Source organism: Vanellus vanellus, assembly GCF_965231255.1.
Source record: "Vanellus vanellus genome assembly, chromosome: 20".
NCBI classification, from domain to species: Eukaryota; Metazoa; Chordata; class Aves; order Charadriiformes; family Charadriidae; genus Vanellus; species Vanellus vanellus.
Genome location: NC_138925.1, coordinates 3,589,593 through 3,607,133, shown reverse-complemented (window position 1 = coordinate 3,607,133; position 17,541 = coordinate 3,589,593). Strand labels below are relative to the sequence as shown.

The 17,541-nt window shown below is 54.0% G+C and overlaps 1 protein-coding gene across 1 annotated transcript in view; it reads left to right on the top strand.

Moving 5' to 3' along the window:
- The first annotated feature begins 4,702 nt into the window (after positions 1-4,702).
- The window catches only part of KAZN (kazrin, periplakin interacting protein), a 102,220-nt gene continuing 89,381 nt past the window's right edge, over positions 4,703-17,541 (top strand). The window contains exon 1 of the mRNA XM_082493532.1: positions 4,703-4,880. Coding sequence (XP_082349658.1) covers positions 4,718-4,880 — 163 coding nt within the window. The 5' untranslated portion in view covers positions 4,703-4,717. The remainder of the gene's footprint in view (positions 4,881-17,541) is intronic.

Below are 17,541 nucleotides of genomic sequence, written 5' to 3'. Positions count from 1 at the left end.
GGTTTTTCCAGGTTTTCAGGGCTACCCTTGCACCGCCGGAAAAGATACGCTGAGCGTAGCTAAGGCTGAATGCAGACTTGAGACCTGTTGGCGTTGACTCAGGTTTCCCACCGTGTCCTTCGGAAATATTCCCGACCTCTCTGTGCCTCGTATGCGTGACCAGGAACTCCCACCCCTTAGGGACACCGACTTGCTGCGTAGCTGTCAAGCTCCTGGTAAAAGCTAGAAATAAAAAAGCAAAGCAATTTGAACACGTTTCTAATTTTAGCTATTTAATTAGTGTTTAATTTAGTTTTTTTGCTAATTCAAAACGAGCAGGAGAGAGGCAATGAGGCCCAATTCATTTCCTGATGCTTCATTCCATCCTGATTTTGAGGATTTCGGCAAAGGCTTGGCCATCCGAATGGGAATCAGCACAACCCAAAGTAATCCTCAGGTATCGCACTTTGAATGCGCACCCTGGCGATACCTTTCAGTCCTTCCTTCCTGGAGGCAGTTTTGCTGCCGGAGCAATGATCGGGACCTTTCTGCAGCTTGGTGGGTTACCGTAATCTCGGACCCAGGGTGACAGCGCAGGGAGATTTTGGGTTGGGAACGTGTAAGAGTGTGCACATTGAATCGTAGCATGGTTTAGATTGGAAGGGATCTTGAAGACCATCTCATTCCACGCCCCTGCCCTGGGCAGGGACACCTCCCCCCAGCCCAGGTTGCTCCAAGTCCCGTCCAACCTGGTCTTGAACACCTCCAGGGATGGGGCAGCCACAGCTTCTCTGGGCAGCCTGTGCCAGGGGCTCACCACCCCCACAGTCAAGAACTTCTTCCTTATATCTCATCTAAATCTCCTCTCTTTCAGTTTTAAACTGTTCCCGCTCAGCCCATGGCTTCCCTCCCTGATCCAGAGTCCCTCCCCAGCTCTCCTGGAGCCCCTTTAGGGACTCGAAGGGTCTTAAAGGTCTTCCTGGAGCCTTCTCTTCTCCAGGATGAACCCCCCCACCTCTCCCAGCCTGTCCTCCCAGCAGAGGGGCTCCAGCCCTCCCAGCATCTTCATGGCCTCGTCTGGACCTGCTCCAAGAGGTCCATGTCCTTCTTCAAGGGCCACACTGACCCCATGGACGCTACAGTCTTGGGGCGGAGTGGCTGGAAAGCTGCCCGGTGGAAAAGGCCCTGGAGGCGTTGGTGGACGGCCAGCTGAATATGAGCCAGCAGTGTGCCCAGGTGGCCATGAAGGTCAACGGCATCCTGGCCTGTGTCAGGAACGGTGTGGTGAGCAGGACTGGGGCAGCGATCATCCCCCTGTACTGGGCACTGGTGAGGCCCCACCTCAAGTGCTGCGTTCAGTTTTGGGCCCCTCACGACAAGAAGGACATTGAGGTGTTGGAGCGTGTCCGGAGAAGGGCTACAGAGCTGGTGAGGGGTCTGGAGGACAAATCTTATGAGGAGCGGCTTCCAGGCGGAAGCTCACAGAAATCAAATCCTGCTTTGAGAGATCGAAATCAATTTTGAATGGACCCAGCTGGTCCCCAGCAAGGATGGGAGGAGGTATGGGGAAAGGGGAGAAAATCTTGCAAGGTATCTTCAGGGGAACCTCAAAAGGACTTAAAGTAATGAGGAAGATTTTTTAAAGAGAGGTTATTCATTTACGGATGAGTCCACAGCCAAGTTTAAAAAAAACGTAGTTTTAAATAGCACAGGCACTACTGTAGAAATTCTCTTGCATCGGTAATTAAAAAAAAAAAAAAAATTCCTGTGCTGCCAGTAGAGCAGCTCAACCAGTCTATCATTAAGGTTAGATTGAGTACGGAGCATAATTTGGACTTTGCTTCAGCAGCTGAATGTGTTCTCGGAAGGCTCAAATCAGTTTTATCCTGATTTTTTTATGATAAAAATACTGTGCCTGCGCTTTAAAGCCGAGTTCCTTTCCGCTGCAGCTCACCTTTTCTTCAAGTGCAATGCCTGAGTTTTGCATATATGGTACCGCCATTGCCCATTCAGGTTATCTGGTTCCAGACATCCCTCTCTCATTTGCAAAGCACAGTTTGCGGCAAATACTCATGCAAATTAGGCATGAAACCGGGCATTTATCTTGATTAGAATTCAGTTTCTATATATACTTAAAGAATTTTATCTCGTTCGGGGCGGGTTGCGTAGATGACGGAGAAAGACTTTCTAAAATTGCATATTTTTTTTTTTTTTTTTTCTCCTCGCGGGTTGTTTGCGCGCCCTTTGGGAATTCATTAAGGAAAACCGCCCCTTCCCACCGATATTCCCAGTGCCCTGGCCCAGCGCGAGCGGTTGGCTTGCAGACGCTGCTGGAAACTCTCCGGCAAAAATAACTCTCCCTTGAAAAAAAGCACCGTACCATTTATCCGAATACTACATTTTCTTTGTTTTACGAAACCCTTTTACACATCACAAGGTCTAGATGCCACTCGACAAGGACTCGGTCCTTTCCCGTCCTGGAGAGCTGGCGCTACGCGCCATCCGGATCGGGCCCGAGGTTTTGGGAGACCCAAGCTGATCTTAGCGTGGTTTTCCAGCAGACCGACACGACAGATTTACCCCATTCCTCTTCCTAAAAGCTGCCTGGGGACGCCGTGTGCCAAACCCCTCTGCTTCTGCAGAGCCGCATCCCACCGCTCCCCGGGGACCGTCACTGCACTGGGACAGTGATGCGCTCCTGCTTTATCTCCTGTCCAGAGCCATCTTGGAGAAAAAAAGCCCTTTTTCCATCGTTTTTACTGCATTTTGGCTAAGGTCCCTCCGCTGCCAGCCGCGATGCAGCAGCAGCATCCTGAAATTTGAGGAAATGCCCCAAATTCTCAGCTTGTTCGGCCCAAAGCCTGAGTTTAGCCAAATATCGGAGGGTTTAGCAAATCATACAGACACGGGCAGGACTGTTTCTCCCTCTTTTCTTAAGGGTGGGGTGAGTTTCCCCAGCTTTTCCCGGGACCCTCACTGCCCACTCCTGTTCCCGCTGTTGGGGTGTGTGTGTGGGGGTGTGTGTGTGGTTTATTTTTTTTTCCCCAGTTCCTAAACCCATCTATGAACTTTTAAAGCCGCACATGGCTCAGGTGATAACAAGCGCTGCCGCCCGCAGCTTTCGGAAGCGGGTTCGGGGAAGGCGCAGCCGCGCAGGCCGCCGTTTCCAGAGCAGCAGCGCTGCATTTTGCAAGGCATGCATCATTTCCACGGCGGGGAGGGCAGCTCTGCAGGCTCGCCGCAGCCCTGGCAAGGGGAAACGGCCGCCGAGGCACGCATAAGGCACAGGGAAACATCAGCGCTCCCTCTAGCAGTCGCCAGCCACGATATCAAATAATTCTCAATTTTGGTTTAGTTATTTAGTTATTTATTTATTTATTTTATTCACCCTGGGTTCGTGCCACACCAACCGCCAGCGTTACGGGCTCTGGCAGCGGTGACACCGTACGGGCTGCTCTTCCCCCTCTCCAAAAAAAAAAAAAAAAAAAAAGAAAAATATTATATATATTTATATAATTTTAGGGGGATTTGATTTTTGGAGCCCATTTTACCTCCACCTGCTGCACGCAGCTTTTGGGTATGGCCACGCACCGGCATGAACCTGAGCCCAATTAGCAGAAAGGCACTTAATTAAGGGGTACTTTCAGCGCGCTGCGGGTACTGCAACACTCTCCGCACCCGCGCAGCAGCACCGAACTTCCCGGGGGTGGGGGGGGGGGGGTGGGTGATGGCGGGGCAGTGGGGGGGGGGGTGGGGGTGGCTGGTTATTAATGCAGCGCTGCCGCGGTACTTGCTTCCCCCCCCCTCCCCCTTCCCCCCCCCCCCCCCCCGCGCAGGAGGGACCCGCCTCCGCGGCAGACGCGGAGCGGCGCGTAAGAGCGCGTAACGCCGCGCAGCGCCGCGGATGCCCTCGGCCGAGCCGCGCTCGCCTCCGTCGCGGCCCTGCCCGGGCTGCCGGGGGGGGCAACAGGTAGGGGGCGACCCCAACACCCCCCACTCCCCCCCCTCCAACCTGTACCCCCCCCCCCTCCGCCTTGCACGGCCCTCCCCCCCTCTTACTTTTGCACCCCCCTTGCACGTTTCCCCCCCCCCTTTACAAGCCCCCCCCCCCTCCCCCTTGCACTGACTGCCCCCCTCGGGCAGCCCCCCCCCCCTCAGGCAGCCCCCCCTCCCCTTTGCCACCTCTCCCCCCTCCTTGAACAGCCCCCGTCTCCTTTGCCCCCCCCCCCCCCCCCCCCATAGCCCCCCTCCCCCTTGTCGTTGTGTCGTGTCCCCCTCCCCTTCCCCCCCCTCCCCGGACAACCCCCCCCTCCCCTTTGCCCTCCCACCCCCTTGGGCAGCCCCCCTCCCCTTTGCACCCTCTTTCCTCTCTTTGGACACCCCCTCCATTGTGTGTGTCCCCCCCCCCTTGCCGCCCCCTCGAACAGCCCCTTCTGCCCCCTCCACCCCCTTGGACAGACCCCTCCTCTTTGCGCCCCCCCCCCAGCCCCCCTCGCGCCGCCCCCTCCCCTCGCGCCGCCCCTCTCCCTCCCTTCCCCCCTCCCCCCCCCCTCCGGGCAGCCCCTTCCCCTCCCGTCTCAGCGCCCCCCCCCCCCCCTCCCCTCCGCCGCCGCCGCTCCCCCTCTCTCACCTCTCTCCTCCTCTTCCTCCCTCTCCCCCCCTTCCCCCCCCCATCCCCTTTTCCCCCCTAACCCCCCTCTTCCCCCCCCCCCCCTCTCCCCAGGCCAAAATCCTCCACATGATGGACGACAACAAGCAGCTGGCGCTGCGCATCGACGGGGCGCTGGCGGCGGCGGGCCAGGAGGTGACGGCGCTGCGAGCCGAGCTGGCCGCCACCGGCCGCCGCCTGGCCGAGCTGGGCAACGAGCCGGCCATGGAGCACGGCCCCCACAGCGCGCAAGGTGGGTGCCGGGGGCGGGGGGTGGTGGTGGTGGGGTTTGGGGGGGGGGTGGTGGTGGTGGAAACCTCCCTTCTGTCGTTATTTGCCATTGTTGTGTTGGTTTTTTGGGTTTTTTTTTGTGTTTTTTTTTTTTCGGGGGGGGGGGGGGGTGAGTGGGTGTGTGTTACGCCGCTCCCCCCGAGTCCCCTAAGCGGTTTTGTGATAGGGGTGTGTGTGTGTGTGTGGGGGAAGCGGCCATGTTACAGCCGCCGCCCCCCCCCACCTCGCCGTCCGCCCCCCCCCCCCCGATGGAGGGGTCGGGGGGGAGCCCGGTGCCGTGCGGGGCTGTGGGGAGCCGACCCCCAAACGGCCCATGCCTTGTGTTAAGGGGGGGGGGGGGGCTGCATACTGCCCCCTATACGATGCCTACAGCCCCTATATGATGTGTACAGCCCCCCATGTGATGCACAGAGCCCCCCCCCGCCATGCCTGCAGCCCCCCATGCGATGCGTACAGCCCCCTCCCACCGTCCTTAAACCCCCCTAAAAAGTTGTCACCGCGTCCGGGAGCCGGAGCGGGGGGCGGGGGGGGGGGGTGATTTATGTTCTCGGTTTTGGGTGAAGATGAACGGGTGGGGGGGTGGGGGTCAGAATTGTTTCCGCGGTGGTTTTGTCGGGGTCCGGCTCTCCCCTGGCCGGGATTCGGACCAACGTGGTGCTGCCATGGCTACTACTTTAGAAACCTTTCAATATAAATATATATATATATATATATATGTATTTACCAAATAATTGCGGGTTTGCATGACAATTCACCCTTAAGCAGCCTTGGTGTCAGCTCAGAAATAATGCAAGCCTCCTCCCCCCCCCCCCTTTCCCAATAACTGAACTGGATTTACACCGGCATGATAAAAATGTCACGAGCTGTTATTTACTTGTTACTTATTTACTGTGCGTATCGCCGGGAAGGGTGGTTTAAGGGTGACGTTTTGGTTAAGCTGTAGCTTTTCAAAGGTGGTGTAGCTCTTGGTGGGCATCGCTGCCGCCGGCGGACTGCTCTGGCGACCACCGGTGGTTTTGCTGTTCGCGGCATTAACGCAAATTGATTTAGAGGGATTAATTTGGGGATTTGTCCCATCCGGCTTTGTTGTGTTTCGGCGGTGGGGGGGAATTCCGCTTGTTAAACAAAAGTTCATCCATCAGCAGGTGGGTTTGCTCCGGACCCGGCAGAGCTTTCCCGTAGCCGCCGCGGGTACGCGAGGGTTGAAGTTACGTGTGTGTGGTCAGGTATTTTCCAAAGCCGTATGTATAGGTGTCCGTCGGTATAGCCTGAACCGGACCCTGCCCTATACCGCATCCAGGCTACCGAGGCGCTTTATTACAAAAACCTGCTGAAAAGGCAGAAGGAGGATGCTGTCGTCTTCCCCTGCCGGAGCTGGGGGGAGCTGGGGGGGGGAATCAGGGATGCAGCTGGTGACACGCTGCAGAGGGCATCAGCCTGGGTGTGGAAATGCAGCCTTCCAGCTGGAAAAGCGGGTAAAACCCTTTGGCTGCTCACGCACACGCCGATTTCTGCGGCTGTACTGCGTTTCGTTGCTTCTCCGGGAGAGTTTTGGAGGGCCGAGTGTGTGTTTGTTTTTTTTTTGCGGAGGGGGCAGCGCCTTTGCCCCCCCGCAGCGCGCCCTGGTAAGGGCGGGAGATGCGCGTGGTTCTCCAAGGGTCGGGCTTGCTCTTTTTGGTTTTTTCTTTTTTTCCAGAGGTTTTCCAATCTGTTGAGCAATGGAGAAGCTCCTCTTTGGGGTTCCTTTACCGTCAGCCTGCTGGAAAACAGCGGGTACCCTATAACAGCGCCAAAGAAATGGGCTCTGTTCCCCAAAGTGTGCGCCTTTCTGCTTAATAACTATAATTTACATGAACTCCAGAGGGAAAAATTGAATTCCAGGGGTTGGGGGGGTCCCTGTGCCCGGCGGCCAGGAGTGCTCCTGTCTTTGGCCGGGCGCAGGAGCGGTACTGAAGTTGCTGTGGAGGGGGTCACTTCACCACCTTCCCCCTCCTTCAGCTGGCAAATTTGGCTCTGCCTGCCGGTGTCGAGGAGAGAGGACGCTTCCCCAACGAGGTGTGACTCCGTGGCCTTGTAGCTGTAGATGTGTGGGGTTTGGTTTTTTTGGTTTTCTTTTCCTTCCCCACGAGTTTAAGAGGCTATTATTGAAAAATGTGCTGTATCCAGCCACGTGTTACAACAGAAGCCAATCAGTTAAGTGTAAAATTGCATCTGAAGCGCGTTGCGTTCATTGTGCTTATTGAGGAGAAGGGGGAAGAGCGCTTGGTCTCCCCAAAACCCGCTGATTAGATGCGCTCTCTGTTTTGGGTTTCCTCCCCGGCTTTGGTACTGTTTGTATATTGCCATAAATGCTCTTCTCCATCGTTCTGCGTTTCTACAGGCGGGCCCGAAGATACCTGTAGCGAGCCTGGTGCCTTTCCTCAAGGGTTTTGAGATGATGTTGAGAAGGACGGGGTGAAAACACGTATCTCTGCTCTGCTGCGATGTGCCTTAGCAGTCCGAGAGCTGCCAGGGCACGGACGTTAAAGGAGGGAGACCGGTGCACCTGCGAGCGCCGACGTGGGATATACGGGTGGTGCTCGGGTGGCTGATGGGTTTGCGGTGGGGATCTGCTCCGGTCCCGGTGGAGAAGGACGCGGCAGAACGGTCGGGTCCCTTCGGTTGTCGTGGGAAGGAGCGCGGTGATCTCATCGCCGCGGGCGGGTGCTGCAGGTCAGCCCCGAGTCGCGTGAAATGGAGGTGAACGTGCACCGCCGTGCCCTGCTCGGCCCGTAATTAATACTGAGTTTGTGAAATGCGTTATTCGTGTAATTACGGTGGGGCTCGAGGTAATAACGGCCCCTTTTGTGCGCGCTGGGGGTTTTCTCTGCTATAACGCGCTATTTTTGCAGCGGCGAGGTACGCTTCAGGGGCCTCTTTTACGTAATTTGAAACAAAACTGGAAGAATTCGGCAAAGAGGGAGAGCAGGAGGTGGATGGTGGGTGTGCGGAGGTGGGCAGGAATGGAACTTGTGTATTGCGACAGCCCTCAGCGCGAGTGTTAATCACTCGAACCTCTCAGTCCTGATGGTTTTTTTTTTTTTTTTTAAACGGGGAGTTTGCTGGAAAAGAAGTATTTTGGCTGCAGCCTCCCTCTAAACCTGGATGCAGACCAGGGTGGAAAACAATACTCCGTGTACCCGGCGCTCAGCACGGCGAATACAGGCGGCTCTCGGGAACATCGCTGGAGCCGTGTGTCAGCACCCTCATGTTTGAATTCCGGCTTGAATTAATACCGGTTGAATTACTCGCCAGCAAAAGGCACGGCTGTGCCCCCGCGGTCCGGCTCGGGCTGCAGGGTGGGATGCTGGCGGGGATGCGGGGGATGCGGGTCGGCAGAGCATCGCAGCAAGAGCTGCCGCAGCTTTGCGGTCGGCTGCGGCCCCCGTCCGTGCTGGGTGCGCTTCTGGGCTTTTGGCTTAGAGTCTCTGCTGAATCTACACCTCTATTTTCAGTAGTTTAAGTAAAAAAAAAAAAAAAAAAAAAAAAAAAAAGTGGGGAAACCCAAAGTTTGGGTGCAAGAGTTGCCGTGCCGAGTGGGGCGGTCGGTCCGTTTAGCCTCGTGTTTTTGCTTTAGTCTCCTCCCAGCGCTAAATGGAAAACACCTTAATTAATTAATGTCGGTAAAGTGCTTGAAGATGTAAAGTGCAATCAATAGCTGAGTGTTATTCGTAATACCTCGCTCCGCGCTTGGCTTCTCTCGCTTCCTATTTCAGAGGGGCGGTGGCACGAGGTGGTCACCAGTGCGCCCCCAGCTCACGTTGCCTGGAGCTGGGGGTGGGGATGGTGGGGTTTGCACGGATGCTGCCAAAATTCAGCCGGGAAGGGCGCAGGAGCTGCACCCCGCTCCTAGAATAAAGGATTTCTCCTCCTCGCTGTGCAGTGATACGCAGCATAAGAAAGATTTCAGTCGTGTCTTGGTAGTCGGTGATGCCAAAGGGCCGGGAGGACCTTTATGCTCATGACAGCCTAAAATAGAGTTTTCTCTTTCTCTCTTTGATCTCTGTACACTTCCATAGCTACAATGCAAAGACTTTGACTTTTGCCCGGGAGGCAATCAGTTACCTCTGCGCTGTTGCTATTTTGCGAGTAATCATCTCGGGCTGTTGAAAACGTACCATTTTCATCTTTTCAGAAATCTTCCCTGCTGTTTGTTCTTCCAGAGCTTGAGAGCCGATACCGTAAAAGAACCCGAGGAATTTGGATACTGCTGCCCAGTCGGGTATCGGGAGCGTTTGTGCACCAAGCTTACCCCAAGATCGTGGTCTTGCTGCACTAGTACTCTTTCTAACCATTTATTTACCTCCGTCTTGCATCGCTCACGGGGCGAGGGAGCCATTGGTGTCATGCTCCGAAATGATGGCGTGCACTGGGAAATGAAGGTGTGCGTAGCAACATTCACGCGGTTGTTTTAGATGCAAGGAGCTGGCTGCGGGTCCCCGTTTGAAGATGTTAATTGAAAATATCCTTTCTAGAGATTTTCATATTCAAAAGCCTTCTGTGGTGTGGTTGGCGTAATACTTAGATTATCATTCCTTCAGGGCCTCTCCAGGGGGAGTTTCAGTGGAGCTCGCGAGGATGAGTATGCACGAGTGAGCTCTGGAGTCGAAGGAGGACTTAATCCAGGGGTTCTGACTCCCCGGTTTGTGGCACGACCATGAGGATGTTTGGTGTTAGACTCACAGATGGGGAGAGGAAGGTATAAACAGGTCCCGGTCTTAAACTTGGGGAAGATTAGGGGCGCTTTTGTTGGATTTGGGCACTCTCGGGTATCACCGGTGGGGCTGGGTATCCTCCGAAGGGACAATCTTTCCTCCCGGTACTTATTCTGCGTTACTCCAGATACATTAGTGTTCTCCGGCACCGGGGACGGGTGATGCAGAAAAATCTGCGGCCTTCCTATGAGGCTCTCGGAGCTGCCCGAAGAGGCTCTGCCCAATCTTTGAGGGACACGTGCCTTTCCTCCGGCGGTCCCTACTCCTCTCCTTGCGCCAAACAGGGCCCAAGTACATCGCAAGAAACGCGGCGCTAAACTTCAGCGCTAGCGCGGCACACAGCAAAGCTTCGCTCTCCAGCTTGTTAAAATTCAAGGCTCATAATTTCTTGTCGAGGGCGGGACGTGAGAGAAGAGCCTTTGGTAGCGACGCGGCGGCTTGCGGGAGCGGCGTGCGCGGCGGCGCGCAGAGCCAGGCTGCGGTTACCGCCCAGCGCGAAACCCCGGGGAAGGGGTCGACCGGAGGCCCCGTTTTTCAGGCTGCGTCCTCACCCGTGGGATGCTGGAAGTTCAGGGGGTTCTTCCTCGTTGCTTTGCGACCTATTCCTGCTTTCTCTTGCTGTACAGTTAATTTTTGCTGGGGTCTCTATGGCTGATGCTTTCAGGTATTGAGGTGGGTTTTGTGGAAGCAACAGGTCTGGAAGACCTCAAGCTAAGCAAATGCGTGTTTTGATGTTTGGAGATGCGCTAACAGCGGGAGGTGGAATGGGTTTAGCTTTTTTCCCCAAAGGAAAAGCAGCAGCAGGTCTGGGCTGTCCCACCAGAATAGACGTTGAATAACCAACCGCGTTTGAAAGCGTTGGCCAAAGTCCTTTTCGCAGTCAGTTTGTTTGCAGGAGTTTCAGAAGAGCTCTTCCCAAGGTTTTCCTAGTGCTCCCCTGGCCAAGGGGGGGGCGCGATCGGAGGGTTTGGGGGTGTCAGGGTGGAGGTGTGGGGGTTTTGGGACGCTTCCCCTGGGGTGAGAGGCTGAGGTTGAGCGATGGTGACAGGCCGTGAACCACGGGAGGACCTAAGATAACAGAGGCTTTGTAGGCGGACAGTGCGTCACCGGGTAAGAACAACTTTGCCGAGGTATTGATTATGATTGAGCGTGACACTGGCCGGAGGCGGCGGCTCCCGGGGACATCCCGATACCTCCATGCCCCTCAGCCGGGCTCTGCCTGCGCGGCTTCGGTAATCTGATAAGTTGCTTATTTCTCTAATCTTGTTAGTCCGTTCCTTCCCCAGATCCCTGCGAGGAGCCGCCGGGGATGGGGCCAGGGCTGGCCGTGCGCGGCGCTCGTGCTCCCAGCGAGACTCAGTGTAGGTGGCTTTTAGGGCGGGTTTCTGGTTGGGTTTCTTTTTTTTTTTTTTTTTTTTGTGCTGCTGAAGTGATGTGTCTGTGTCAGAAAATTGCGAAATGGCAAAGACCTCCCGTTTTTGGGCGCGGAAGTTGAGCTGCAGCAGAGAGCCGCTTTTGTGTAGAGCGCCTGATGAGAAATGGGCTTTTGTCAGAAGGATTTCTGACACCCGCGTGGTGCGAGAGCTGCGGCGGGCAGGGCCCTGTTTGTCCTGAAAAATGGAAAAAGCTCTCGAGTTCCGCTTTTCAGATGCGTGGTTAGCCGCGGATTTTAAGTATGTGCAGCACCACAGCTAGAGTTTGCTTTCGGATCGCTCGGATGATGGGAAAGGAGCAAAGATGCTCACGGAAAGATGAAGGGGAGGGTGGTGCAGTGGTAGAGGTGTTGTGGATCTCCTGCGGGCACCCAGGAGACCCAGCGTTTGGGAGAGGATCAACCTCATTGTTGAAGAAGGAAAAGGGACTGAGCGATGCTCTGCTGCGGCGCGGTCCAGGGCTGGGCTGCGTCCTGGGCTTGGAGAACGGTCCGTGTCTCCTGCTGCTTTTGCAAACTCTTTTGGAAGCAGCATCTCTTCTGAGAGCATCCATAAACCCATTTCTCGCCCTTCTCATGCCACTTCTTCACGTCCTCCCTCGGCGGGGAGTTAAATTGCCTTTCTGCAGAAAATAGCATGCGTTGAGGGGGGGAAATGGTATTTGGTGTGAATACGTATGATGTGTGGGGTGTAAAGAGAGCGGGTGAGCACAATGCCCTGCTGATGCCTGACTTTAGGTTTTTCCGTGACTCGTTTTTGTGACAGCAGTCAAACCCGGGAAAACGGGTGGAGAAGTAGTTTTTTGTTTGTTTGTTTGTTTGTTTTTTTTTTTTTGCAGAGGAGATGAAACAGAGTTTGTGCCTCTGCTCCAGCAGATTGAGGCCATGGCTGATATTTGGGGTTTGTAACCAAGAGTCTCTCTGAGACTTAAGTCTGCATTTTAATTTGCTTTTTAATTCTTGTAGAACGTGGCATTTGCAGAAGTGGATGTGTCTTTCTGATAGTAGCAACCCATGTCGCCCCGTAGGTGAGCTTGCCAACCGAATCCCTTGGCCACCCTACGACGGGAGGGTCTTTCAAGAGCGAGCACAGGCGCCACTTACGGAATCGCAGAGTCACAGACTGGTGAGGGCTGGAAGGGCCCTCTGGAGCTCCCCCAGGGGCACCTCCAGCAGTGGCACAGGACACGTCCAGGCGGGTTTGGAATGGCTCCAGAGGGGGAGACTCCCCCCCTCTCTGGGCAGCTGTGCCACTGCTCTGCCGCCCCCACGGGAGAGAAGTCCCTCCTCAGGTTGAGATGGAACTTCCTATGGTCACGTTTGTATTTCAGCACAGGGCTGATGATGGGTGAGGGCTGGCACCGCACCCGCACACTTCTGCTCCAGCCCGTCGTTTTTAAGCAAACTGCTCGTCAGCCTCCGCTGGAAATTAACTGGGAAGGACGGCGTGAGGCTCCCGTTGGCTTTCGCTGATGGGCTGAGTGGGAAGCCCAGCGCTGGGTCTGGGCAGTATTCATGCAGCAGGGTAATTGCCCTCCGTAACAGCTTCCCTTGCTCCCTTTTAATGGCAGAATATGCTAAAATGCTTAGTTTGGGACACTCTTTAGTACCCTTTAGGGATGTGTTAAAAGGTCTCTGTAAGATTCTGCTTTTGGTACTTGGGCTGGTTGGAGCAGTGTCCGTCCTCCCATCCTGCAGCGGTATTTCTTTTTTTTTTTCCCGGATATTTCTGATTGCTGTAAGATACTGTTGCGGGTTGAAATTTGCTGTGGGCGCACAAGCATGGGAAGCGTTTGCCAGTTTTCCGGGGAGATGTACTGTATTAGAGGTGGAAAGCGAAGCGAATTGATTTGCGGAATAGATTTGAGGAACTTACCTTTGATGTCTAGATTCAGATGGTCTTAGACGCTCCCTTAAGTTGCAGGAGGGGAAGGAGAAGACCTTAGAAGAAACCTAAAAGATTGCTGTAAAGGTGTTAGCGGACTATACCGAGACTTTTTTTTAGTAGGAAAATCTCTGAATGCCGCTGCCTTTTGCAGTTTGAGTAGCAGCTGCCGTCTGATGTGAAAGCCGGGAGGGCACAGCAGGTTTTGGCACGGCTGTCGCAGCCCGTTGCGCGGGGTCTGGGCACAGCGGCGCTGCTGGAGAAGACCTTTTGGTGTGTGTGTGTGTGTGGGGGGGGGGGGGGGGGAGATCCCTTTTCGGCTGGGAGCTGTGCGCGTCTGCAGTGACCCCTCGCTGAGGGCGCGAGGAAGGGCAGAGCCCCTGCGGGGGACTTGTTGGGCATCGGATGCTCCCTTGGAGCCGAACAGGGTCAATCTGTGATTTCGTGTGACAGCAGCGCGTTCAGAAAACAGATTCCTCGTCCCGCGATGGCCCAATAGTCTCTCTCTGCGTGCGTTCGGCGTTGTTTTTTCTAGCCTTAAACGCTCCCAATTATTTGCTTTTATGTTTGTCAATTATTGCATTATCTGCTCGGGCAAAACCTGTTATTTTATCCGCCTGGAGATTCTTAACATTAGTTCCTTGAACTTTTATATCCCCCGTAATGTATCCGGAGTTGTTAAATGGCTTCGCCCAAATTTGTCATTCTTTCTTTCCTGCCAAAGTGATGGCTCAGGCGGGGGGGGACGGACACACACACACCGCGGCAGGCGGCGAGGCAGCGTTCTCCCCGCCGCATTTGCATCGGGTAATTGAATCTGCGAAGATCGTTGCTGTCATCCTCGGGAACGGAGCTCGTTTTAAAGCCGCGCGGGGTTTTGCTCAAATGAGCTTCGGTTTCCTGCATCATCTCCGTCTGGGGTGGGGGGGGGAGAGAGGTCCAAAACTGACGGTTTAGGGCGAGAAGGCTGATTAAGGGAGTTACTAAACTTCCCCAAAAAGCAGGAGGAGCTGGTGGGGCTGAAGTTGTGCAGCTCCTGTGGGGAAAAGTCGTCAAAATAAAAAGCTCGTGGTGGCGTGGGCCTGAGGAACTGTAGAAGGGCCGCCTCTTTAGCACGAAAGGCCCTGCTTAATGCCACGAAGGCATATTTTGGAGTAGCCTGTTGTAATATAAGCAGAAATGCTGCAGGATTTATTAATTAGAAGGCACCTGGGCAGAAGGTGCTGAGTGTTGGCTTCAAGGTGGATTCCTGCGAAGCCCTGGAGTCCCGATGCTTTCGTACGCGGATGCTTTTGGTCGGTTGTCGGAGCTGCTGGGAGAGGCGGTGGTGGGGACCAGCCTGGGAATGAAGGGGAGCGGAGCGGTTCTTCACCCGCCGGCCCTGGACATCTCCTGGGGATGTCCCCCACTTGGTGCCCAGCGCCGTCCGCTCCAGTTCAGGTGGTGCCGAATGAGCTGTTTTTAAAGGGAGAGAAAAGGGTCAACGGGGCATACTGGAACAGGGGTTAGGAGGTGCCACCTTGCCCTCCTGGCCCATCTTCTCGTGCCCGTGTCATTGTGTGGCGCTGGTCCAGCTCTGGGACCTTAGCATCATGCAAGCAACTTGAGGGAGCTCAAGTTTTGCTGGAGTTGTGTAAAGGTCGGCAGCGGCCATGGTCCCCGGGAGCTGCCGAGGTTGCTCCGAGCGCAGCACTGAGTTCAATTTATTGCGGCTTTCAGGCAGAGCAAAGCTTCGGTAAAGCACTTTGCGTTTTCACCGCCTTTGCAGAGAACCTTTTTATGTGCTGTTCCTCCTTGGACATGCATCATTTCCAGGGTATTTTGGTAAATGATCTAATTTAACACATCTTCTACACCCTGCTTATCGCTGTGGTTTCTGAGTGCATTCATTAAGGAGCAGTTTGATTTTTGGGGCGTAATTCCTCCGATGGGCGCATTTGCTCCGCAGCGGCAGACCGTCTTTGCTTCAGCGTTACGCGTATGGCAAGATTAATGGAAAGCACTTTACTAAATAGGTTTGAATACCTTGTAGGTTCCTTAAAGATTCTTTTTCTTTTTCATTTAAATGGAACCCTATTAACTTGGGCTGAGGTTTATTTGATGCTGTTGGGGTTTGTGGACCGCGGTGTTCCCTGCGCTGCCGGGGTTGGACCGCTGCGCCCCAGAGCGCCTGTAGCTCCTGGAAATAGCCCGCTGCTAAATCTGGGTGTACGGTTGTGATCATTTTGTATTTCTTTTACTTTGGTGGTGGTGGTGGGGGGAAGCGTGCATAAAAAAGCCACGAGAGCTTTGCCTGTTAATTAGTCCAGCAATAACGCGGTAATGACCAGCCTGCAGGATTAAAATCCCGTATGCAGATAACGTATTAACTCCGCTTGTTGGCAGCATTAATCGATCCAGATAACGTCGCAGGAGCAGAGCTGGCTGGTGTGCCGGGGACGGCCTGTCGATTCCGTGATGTCGGCACGCACACCTTTGACCTCATCACGAATTTTAGGCAAACCTGGCTTTGCTGTCTCGTTTTCCGGTGGATGTGAATATTGCACAGGGGAGAAATCGGAGTCAGTCCTTGTTGGTGAGAGACCCTTCGTGGTTGGGCTCAGGAGCAGTATTTGGCTGTAGATCTGCAGAGCTGGAGCCTATTTCAGGGCCTTTCTTAATGTGTTGATACACCTGGTCCTTGGGCACATGGGGTTTGGTGCTGCTGAGGTTCATTTCCCTTAATTTCGAAGAGTCGTTTCCAGCCCTTGGTGCCGTCCTTAGGCCAGGAGGTGGTTACCAGCTCGGTGAGAACGTGGGTGACCTGAGCCAGTTCTTTGCTGCACGCAGCCAAGGCCGTGGGGCTGGAAGGTCTGGCGAGGTCTTTTGGCAGCCGTGTGGTTGCGGGGACCTGCCCCTTGGTCAGGACGTGCGTAAGGGTCTTCGGCTGTTGGGTTGGTAGATACCCGCTGTAGGAACTTGTGTCCGGCATCATCTCGGGTTTGGGGCTTGAAGTCACCCAGATACCTTCAAAAACGCCGGTGTTGGATCCTCCAGTGTATTCCGAGCTGGGAGCAGCTGAGCTTTTGGGTTCTTTTGGAGAAGGAAAATTATCTGAGCCTTGAAGACTTGCTGTGATTTTATGCTGGTTCCTTTTAGTTGCAGCTGTACATAAAGACTCCAAATTGGGGAGATATTTTGCTTAACTGCAGTTTTTGCAAGGGAGCTCTCATTTGCCAATTCATTTTTGGTTGTTACTGCTGATGCAAGTACAAGCTTATTTTGCAGCGATGTTTTGCATCTTTCCTGGACTTGAGTCAGCGAATGAGTGTTGATATCTTTGTGACAATCTGGTGAGGAGAGGGGAAGTGGAAAAATTGGAGTGGTGCTCTGAAGATAATTTTGTTCATGTTTGTGGTTTTTTTTTTTTTTTTTATATCAGTGGTCAAAGACGCTTATCAAACCGAGTATCTTGAGTCAGAAGGGCGAGTTAGATATTGCTGGCTACAAATGGATGGCACAAATGGACATAGTGCTGGAGATAAGTGGTAGGAAATTATTAAGCGTACTCTGGTTCCCCTGGGGTGTGTTTTCAGCATATCTTGAATTTCTTTAAGTGTGTGTACACAGTTCAGAGGGTAATACCATTAATTAGACCAACAAGAAAGACTAATAAAAAAGTATAACCCTCTATAGTATACTAGGTTTATCCCTGATTAGCGGAGCTGCTCTGATCTCATCGTAAATCTGTGTATATGTCATTAGGAGAGCAGTATTAAGTTGGTAATTAACATCACCAAAAAGTTTTCATCGTTTATGCTGTTGAAAATTAGTTTTAAAAAAAAAAAAAAAGGTAAGGAAAATAAACCAGCGCAGAACTTTGGATGTAAGATAAAAGCACAAAGATTTTCCTTTATTCCAGTCTATAAGGGGGTGAGGGTGGGGAGGTGTTGGGTACCACAGATGCTCCGGCTGAGACTCGAACTAAATCAAGGAGGATGTCAACTGCCCGCCTTTAACTCATCCCCTCACCCTGTAGTTTTGGCGGGCACCCCTCCGTACCGGGCCAGAGCCCTTTTCAATATGTATGCACTGCCCAAAAGTCCATTTCTACCTCCATGCACCAGCCTGGCTCCCATCAACCTCAGGGGGAGTTACGGGAACCTGTCCAGAGCCGAACAGAGCCCATAGATCCCAGTGCAAGTGCTGCCCAAAACACCGTATTTGATCAGCGCCCTCACACTCAAGCTGGGTGAATACTGCCCTGGGAATTATACAGCCAATTCTTTCTGAATTTTAGCCCGGACTTTGCCGGGTAGAGCAGCAGGCGACGTGCGTGCCGCGGTTGGCATCTCCATTTCGCACGGGCAGGAGGGGCGTGCAGCAGAGCCGCGGCGCTCGCGGGCGAGCTGTTCTGGGTGGTATTAAAAGTATTATCATGATGAGGTGCTGCTCAGGCGCTGAACTCGGTTAACGTGACTACGGTGTCTGCCTGTGTGACCAGTGCCGTCGCTGATGAAGAATCCCGATGAGGAGCTGTTGGCGGTGTGTTTTCCTGCCGGGATGGGATCTG